Genomic DNA, 9,106 nt, shown 5'->3' with positions numbered 1-9,106 from the left:
AGAAAGTTATAGGCACGGAAGGCCCAAACCATTGCCCTCAGAATTCTGGGATCTCAGAGAATTAGGGGGTCAGCCGACAGCAGCGAAGACTCCGGCTCCCTTGGGCAGTCCATGAGGACCCTAAGCAATATGGCGGCAGAGCTCCCCTCCCCCACAGCAGAGTCATCGCCTGGGGAGCCTGGCCTCTGCCTTTAGCTCTGGAATACTCTGGGGGGTGGGGGCTGAAAGTGGCACACCTGACTTCACTGGCTGGTGACTCCAGAAGGTGTGGAGAGTATTGACCAAGGTGTCTGCCTCGGGCCAGGCTCTGCCCCTCCCCCATAGTAGAATAAGGGCCTTAGAGCCGGGCCCCTGCCGTCAGCCCTGGAAGACCCCATGCAGGGATACAACCCACACCGCCAGACAGGGGGCACCAGAGCATTATGCTCCCAGGATGGCCATGGGGGAGGGGGGGGCGTAGGCGTAGGAGTCGGATGTGTGGTGCATCTACTTCCATCTCTGGAATCTGTTGTAGGTGAGAGCACTGTGAGAAGGCGAGTGTCTGGTCACCAGAGAGAGGAATCCGTCTCTGCCAAGGGTAAGGTAAGGATACTAAGGGTTGAGGGAATCCCCTACCCTGAGACAGAAGGCCCCACTCTCCTGCCCCGCCATCAGCCCTAGAAAGTTATAGGCACAGAAGGCCCGAGCCATGGCCCTCAGACTTCTGGGATCTCAGAGAATTGGGGAGTCGGCAGTCAGCAGCGAAGATTCTGGCTTCCTTTGGCAGTCCATGGAGGCAATATGGCGGCATAAGGCAATATGGTACCCCACGCAGGTGTAACCACCCACACCATCCGACAGAGGCCACCAGAGCCTTATGCTCCCAGGGTGGCTGGGGCAGGAGGAGCCGGTGTGTGGCACATTTTTTTGTGTCTTTATTGTGTGTAGTAGGTGAGTGTACTGTGAGAAAGAACGTGTCCAGTATTTGTCATGGGTAAGGTAAGGATGCTGATTAAACTTTAAAGGAACCCCATATAAAAAGAGACAAAATGCCCCACAACCTCACCCCAAAGTCAGCTTTAGAAGGTTCCAGGCAGGGATGGTCCAATCCATTACCCTCAGAATTATCCTTCTGGGAACTCCAAGAATGAATAACATTGGATCAGCAGGCAGGAGTCCAGCTCCTTTTGGGAGTCCATGAAGGATCTTATGGAAATTTGCTGGGCAGAATTCCCCTCCCACATAACGGAGGATGTGCCAAAAAGCTCAGCCTCTGATTTCAGTTCTAGGGGACCCCAGGCAGGGGTGATTGGAAGTAGCACACCTGACTTACCCACTGGCTGCTCCAGGGCCTGAGAAAGATTTTCCCCAGGGTATCTGCCTTGGGCCAGGCTCTGCCAGGAATCAGTGAATGCTCCTATTTGCATTCTGAGGGAAATACCTCTCCCCAACACAGTGAAGGCCCTACAGACTCACTTCATCTATTGGTCTGGGCGAATGTGTTTGGGGAAGATGAGTGCATAAAAACCTTGGTCTAAGGCTAGACAATTCAGGTTAGCAGAGGGAGGAGTCCTGTGGGTGGCTTTGAGTTTAGTTCAGAACCTTGAGCTAGGACCGAGGTGAATTCCACCTTCAGGACCAGGGAGCCCCATAAAGCAGGACCCCTACTATATGCCCTGGTATCTCCTCAGCAGGGTTGCCAGGGTAAGATGCCCCTAACTTTATCCTCAGTAGTCACAGGGAGATGAGGATTCAATTAAAAGGAGGTTACTCAGGCCCTTCTAGATATTGAAGCGAGGATGGGTGCACATAGTGTCAGGCCCTTTCTCTGTGGTAAGCCCTGGGAAGCCTTGGGGAGATGTGCTATTCTGACCCCCACCCCCACATGCATATTCCAGAATATCAGGTAGATGACCACCTTGATTTGAGTGCTCTACGCCTCTAGTCTGTAGAAGGGAAGATACCAGGCAGTCAAGGGAAGGAGCCACATAAGCAATCTATTTCAGAGCCCTATATGTGATATCATCCCTGCCAGGATCCCTGGGGAAGATATGTAAAACTGAGGCCTTCTTAAACTCCTTTTCTGGACTTTGAGGAATATGAAGGCCTAACTACAAGGGGATAAGTCTAAGATCAGCTTAGGGAACAGTTCAAGGTCCTGCAAGAAAACAAGGTGAGAACTCTGAATGAGAAATGAGAGCCCTATTTATCCCAGGACGGAGAGGGTCCCACAGAGCTCTACCATTGCTATCATCCCAGGGTATCCTCAGGCAGGTGTGCTCAGATGAGGTTCCTCCTCAGTTCCTCACCCAAGGGTGTCAGGGAGGTAAGGGCTTTAAAAAGCGTGTCAGGGAGGTAAGGGCTTTAAAAAAGGGTGTCAGGGAGGTAAGGGCTTTAAAAAGGGTGTCAGGGAGGTAAGGGCTTTAAAAAGGGTGTCAGGGAGGTAAGGGCTTTAAAAAGGGTGTCAGGGAGGTAAGGGCTTTGGAATGAGGGGTCAGGCACTTCAGTTGAGAGAGCACCACAGATCCTGCCATAAGTGGAGGCAATGGCCCTGAATGTGAATGAGAGAAACACCTAGTGCTCTAGAACTTGGGAAGCTCCACAAGGCCTGAACTTGTCAGACCCTGTGTTGGCTCCAGTAAGACCTAGGTAGGGATAGAAGGCTGAACCCTAAGACAAACTCTAGTTACCCTCAGGGTCCTCAAAAGAAAGGCTGCTCAGAGAAGAGCAGCCTCAAGGGTTTCTAGAACAGTGCCCTCAAGTGAACCTGCAGAGATAGCTAGCTGTCGATAAAGCCCCAGGTGATATCTCCCTGCTAAGGTTATCACACCATTTCATCCTCTTTCCTTCAGGTCACCTTTTCCACACTCCTGCTTGCTGTCCCTGACCAGAGTCATCATGCCTCGGGGACAGAAGAGTAAAGTTCGTGCCCGTGAGAAACGTCGCCAGGCCCGAGACGAGATCAGGGATCCAGTGGGTGCTCAGGCCACTATACCAGATGAAGAGTCCCCTTCTCCCCCATCTCCTGGTTTCAAAGATCCTCAGAATTCACCTGTCACTGGAACACCCAGCAATCCTCAAGTGCCTGGGGCAGCCTGCTCCACCACCGCTAGTGCTGCGGCTGTTTCAAGCACAAGATATGACGAAGATGCTAATAATCAAATGCAGGAAATGCTAATTGCCTTACATGTCAGTGATATCACTGAGCCCTGGTGTAGAGGCCCTCTGGATGAAAAGGTGGTTGTGTTGGTGCACTACCTGCTGGACAAATATCAAAGGAAAGAGCCTATTACCAAGGTAGATATGCTGAGAAATGTAATCCAGGTGTACAAGCATCATTTCCATGAGATCCTCAGGAGAGCTTCTGAGCATTTGGAGCTGGTCTTTGGCCTTGATATTAAGGAAATGGATCCCAACAGGAATACTTATGTTCTCATCAACAAACTAGAACTAAGCTGTGATACGGGAGAACACAGAGGTGTGCCCAGGACTGGTGTGCTGATGACTGTCCTGGGCGTGATTTTCATGGAGGGCAACTGCGCCACTGAAGAGGAAGTCTGGAAAGTGCTGAATATGATGGGGTTACATGCTGGGAGGAAGCACTTCATCTTTGGGGATCCCAAGAAGCTCATCACAGAAGAGTTGGTGAAAAAAAAATACCTGGTGTACCGCCAGGTGCCCGACAGTGATCCTCCATGCCACGAATTCCTGTGGGGCCCAAGAGCCCATGCTGAAACCAGCAAGATGAAAGTCCTGGAGTTTGTGGCCAAGATTAATCATACCATCCCCAGTGCCTTCCCATGCCATTATGAAGAGGCTTTGAGAGATGAGGAAGAGAGAGCCCAAGCCAGATCTACAGCCAAGGCTCGTATTGCTGCCGTGGCCAGTGCACGCACCAAGGCCGTACCCAGAAGCTTTTTCTGCCCCAAGTGAATGCTGAGGAAGGTTCTATACCATGTGTTTGAGGAGAACAGCTAAGGTTTTCATTAGTAGAAGGTTGGGGTAGGTCTAGAGACAAGATAGTTTAACATGTTCGTGTTTCTTTTTCTGTGTAATAACGTATGTTTGTCTAAATGTTTTTTTCTTTTAATAGAAGGTTTAACTAACTTCAGAATCTGAATTAACTTCTGATATGTCACACATTTATTTATGTTTATGAGCTTTAAGACTGTGAGTTTTACTATTTTAGTATGTCAAGTATAATTTTAAATTTTAACAAAATGAAAAAAGTTAAACCTATTTTTCATTTGGGAAAGGATATTACAATTTAGAATTTTTTTCAGTAGCTCATGCATCTAATAATTAGCTTAATAAAATTATATGTTGAAATTTTTTTTTAATCCTCACCCGATGACATTTTCCCATTTTTTGTTCAGATAGAATGGGAAGGAGAGAGAGAGAGAGAGACAAACATCGACGTGAAAGGGACACATCAAGTAGTTGCCACCCACACGACCCCAACCAGGGCTGGGGACAAACTGCAACCGAGGTACGTGCCCTTAGCGGGAACCGAACCCGGGTCTCTCTGGACCACAGGCCAGTGCTCCAACCGCTGAGCCAAACCAGCCAGGGCTGTTGAATTTTTTTTAAGTTTTGTTATTTTATGAAGAAATGGGAAAATTTTCTTTGTTTAGTTATTTGGGACAAGATAACAGTGGTGTATTGATTGGGCATGTCCTTGGAGATGTTAAAGAGCTCAGCAGTATAATAGTTGGGATGAAGAAGAACAGAAATAAAGAAAAAGATGATAAAGTTTTGCATTCACTTACCAATTTTAATCTGTTCTGTAACATTAAGAGATATGTTCTTGGTTGTGCTTAGATTATTTAAGAATGAGGACTGAATTTTATCATAATAAATTAGATCTTTTGCACACTTTTTCATTTATTTCTCAAACATTTCTTGAGCATCTGCTCTTTGGGAAGCCCCATGCTACTTCTGGGGATGTCAAAATCAACGAAGTCCACCATGGCCAGACAATATTTGAGTCTAGGAGTAGCTTTCAAGTCGGGAAGATGGTGATATACACCATAAGAACTAAGGACAAGTCCAGAGAAGGAGCGAAGATATGGGAGGATCTAGATGTGAGCAATCAAGTGTAAATGTCCTGAAGCAAGCAGGTTTGGGGCCTTGGGAAACTAAATCTTTTGGTATGAGTCAATTTTATGTTAAGCTGGGTGGTGGTTCAGATGAGGAGGCTGTGGAAGTGGCAGGCAGTGGCCAGTCCCTCTGAAGGCGTGTCCAGAGTTGAGAGACTAAACCCTGCTTATAGCAGTCACTTCAAGATCTAAAATTAACCAGCGAGATATTTCCACCTGAGGTGGGAATGGGATTTGTCTTGTTCTTTTGTCCCAGTGCAGGTGAAAGTACATAAATTACCTATTTTAGATACATTTTCTATACAGAGCCTCTGAGAAATAATGGTGATACTGCCTTAACATGTGGTGGTCAAAGGCCACCCTGCTGGCACTTTTGGCCTCAGGCTGGAAAAGACAGCTCACTGTTTATAGGGTGTTTAAATTAGATTATCTTGAGTATAAATTGCCAAACTAAATGAGGGATGGATGTTTTGATGAGAGTAAACCAGTTAGCCCTTGACTCATTTTACAGGAGCCTTGTATGTATCCATTGGGACGTTTTTCTTAATTGCTTATAAACTATTCTAAAATGTTCCTTAGCAAGTTATTTAATTTTCTTGGCAAGAAGCATTTTGGCTGCGTTGATGTAGTATGTCCTACAGGGATGTACATTGTGATATCTTCAGGATAAAAATAACTTAAAAAATTTCAAGATTCGAGATTGGTGGTGTTTGAGGTCAGAAATGTAATACTAGTAATTGCAATTATCAAAGACCCAATACATACCTGGACCAGGTGCCTTACATAAATTAATTACATTCCAGCATCCAACTTCACAAGGTATACATGAGCCAAGGAGCAAGATGACTGCATCAAGCCCATTTCAGATGAGGAACCTGAGGCACATGTAGCTTTGCAATTTTCATGAGTTCACATTGCTCCTAAGAGACGAGCCTCAGAATGAAACCCTGGTCTGATACTTCTAGAGCCCACTTGGTTCCACTCCTCCCAGCCTAAGGCAGACCTTGTCTCTATTAATTCATTCCTCTTCTCACTATTCCATGATGTTTTTCAGGCAGTGAGAAGCAAAAGCCTGTGGCTAAAGTACTGAGAACAGGCCTAAAGAAGGAAGGGGAAAATGGGAATCAAACATGATTTGGGAATTGTCTGAGAGCTTCATTTACCCAGGGTCCTCCTGCCTCAGCCCCACCCCAGGGTTCCTTGAAAGCTGACTCTGCCCTGGTCTCAGCACAGGTGCCCATTCCCAGGGCCCTTTGCTGCATTACAGCGCCCGTCCCCTGCGTCTTTCCCAGTGTGTCTCCTGTCCAGAGTGGAACCTGTCCTGCCAGCCAGCTCTTCTTTGCATCCTCCTCTGCAGGCTGCACCCCTGTTCCCCGTGGAACACACAACCCATACCCCCTGCCATCCCCAAAGTAGAGCATCCAACTCCTGCAGATCCCATCCTTCACTGTGGACCCTCTGATAGCAGCAGCCCCTTCCATGCAGTCACTCATTCAGACAGTGAAGTTTAGACACCACTTCATCCCCTCTGGGTACCTCCACCAAACTCAGAGTTTTTTCCCAAATCAGTTGGTAGGTAGACACTGGTTTGGCATGAAATCTGTAGTGCCTTAGTTTATAACCTTGAGGCTAGAGAGGACTTTTAAAAACAACAGTGATAATTGCTACAGAATTTTTAAAATTGTTTTCTACTTTTTTCAATCACAGTTTATATTCAGTATTACTTGGTACTAGTTTCAGGTGTACAGCATAGTGGTTAGACAATTATATACTTCACAGCATTTCCCTGATATTTCCATTACCCACTATAGAGAGTTTTGATTGGGATTGCATGAAATCTATAAACCAAGTTAGAAATAAATGACATCTTAATAATAGTGTCTTTACTAATTATAAACAGAATATTTTTCCATTTAGTTCGGTCCTCTTAGGCAAGTATTTTGGAGTTTTCCACAAATGAATCTGGTATATATTTTCTTAGGTTTATATCTAACAATTATTGTGCGTTTGTAAGTATTTTTGCTTTTTAAAATGTCTAACTCTTATTTTTATACTGAAAGTATATAGTAAAGCAACTATACTCAGTTATTATTTCCGAGAGGTTTCCTTCATAGAGTCTTAGAGATTTCCACATAGACAATCATTTCCTCTACAAAGCATATATTTTTTTTTATCCCTTCAGTATTTGTATACCTTGTATTTATTTGTTACGGCTTGTCTTGCACAAGATAGGACTTCCATATGACACTGAATAGGAGTAATGAGAGGACATCCTTGTTATGTTTTCAATCTTAGGAGGAAAGTATTCACTCTCTCATTATGAGGTATAATGTTAGCTATGGGTTTTCTTACATACCATTAACCAGATTAAGAAAGTTCCCTTCTAATGCTAATTTAAAAAATTTTTGATATGAATAGGTAATACAATTTCAAAATTATTTTTCTACATTAGTTGATGTGATTATTTTAAAATTCAGTCTGTTATATGATGAAGTACACGAATTAATTTATAAATGTTGAATTAGGCCTGAATTCAGGAAATTAGCACCACCACATAATGAAGTATTATTCTTTTTGCATATTGCTAAATTTTGCTTGCTATTGTTTTGTTAAAGATATTTTAAATCTATATGCATGAGGCATATCTGTTTATAATTTTCTTTTCCAGTAATGTATTTATTTGGCTTTGGGCTTAGGGTGATCCTGGCCTCATTCAAAGAATTAAGAATGCTTCCCTCTTTGATCTTCTGAAAAAGATTGCAGACTATGTATATTATTTCATCCTCAAATGTTTCCTTACTGTTGAGTTTAAAGGCAGGTGTGCTCACCTTGAGACAAAGACCAGATAAACTTACTGACTCCCCCTCCCCAAATTGCTCTAGCCAAACACAGTCACTTAGAAGCATCTACCCTAAATAAATTCATAGCATCTCAAGTATACCAGTGAACAAATAGGTTAAGTTAAAGAAATCCAAATATATCACAACATCAGTAAAATAACTGTCAATTGGTATGTCTCTATAGTAATAGATTACAAGATAAAATGCATTTGATCATGTCCAGGGGTGCAGCAATTCATGGTAAAAATTTTTTTAGCAAAATAAGAAGTGATGTCTTGAAAATATTATTTTCCTCATGAATAAAAATAGTGTATTCCTGTATTTATTTGGGACTTCTTTCCCTAAGTCTGTCACTCTATCAGAGATTTCCATTTCTTAAAACCTCCAGCAAACTCACATAAATGTGAAATGTTACCAACATTCCCACTAAAGTCAAGATAAAGACACAGATGTTATGGTACAATATCTACTGTTTAAAAGCAGACTGTAATACATTAAAAGAGGAATAAAAGTATCGAAATAAATAAGAGCAAGGAATATTAAAAGGACAGATAGTAAGTGGTGACAATATGATCCTCTAATTAGAATTCCAAAGGAACCATTGCACAAACTATTCAAATGAATAAGAGACCCCAAAAGCTACTGAAGAGAAGACGACTGTGCCAAAATCAGGAACCTAGACATACAAAAGCAGTAGCTAATTAAGATAATTAATAGAAAATATCCCAAGAACAAAAAGAAACCTAACAAAAATGTACACTGTCTTTTTGGAGGTAGCTATAAAAATGTATTGATACACCTAGGGAAAGAAGTCCCAAGTACATACAGGAGTGCACTATTTTTATTCATGAGGAAAATAATATTTTCAAGATGTCAGTTCTCCTTATTTATAGATTCATTACCTGCTCTAGATGGAATTTTGCCCCACCCCTCATTCATATGTTGAGCCCTAATCCTCAATGTGACTGTATTTGGAGATAGGGGTCTTTAAGGAGGTAGTTAAGGCTAACTGAAGGCATATAAGAGTGGAGCCCTAATCCAATAGGGCTGATGACCCTGTAAGAAAAGGAAGATGCCAAAGATCACTCTCTTTTTTATCTGTGCATTTACGGAGAAGAGTCCATGTGAGGACACAGCAAGAAGGTGCCCATGTGCAAAGCCAAGAAGAGAGAGCTCTCAACAGAATGT

The 9,106-nt window shown here is 43.4% G+C and overlaps 1 protein-coding gene across 1 annotated transcript; it reads left to right on the top strand.

The window, feature by feature from the left end:
- Positions 1 to 2,877: 2,877 nt before the first annotated feature.
- Positions 2,878 to 3,912, top strand: LOC118635508 (melanoma-associated antigen B10-like). Its single transcript, XM_036270163.1, has one exon. It carries the CDS (start codon positions 2,878 to 2,880, stop codon positions 3,910 to 3,912), a length of 1,035 nt encoding a protein of 344 aa, XP_036126056.1.
- The last annotated feature ends 5,194 nt before the right edge of the window (positions 3,913 to 9,106 follow it).

The sequence above is a fragment of the Molossus molossus genome, unplaced genomic scaffold (assembly GCF_014108415.1).
Source record: "Molossus molossus isolate mMolMol1 unplaced genomic scaffold, mMolMol1.p scaffold_m16_p_2, whole genome shotgun sequence".
NCBI lineage: Eukaryota > Metazoa > Chordata > Mammalia > Chiroptera > Molossidae > Molossus > Molossus molossus.
This window is presented reverse-complemented; position numbering and strand designations above follow the sequence as displayed.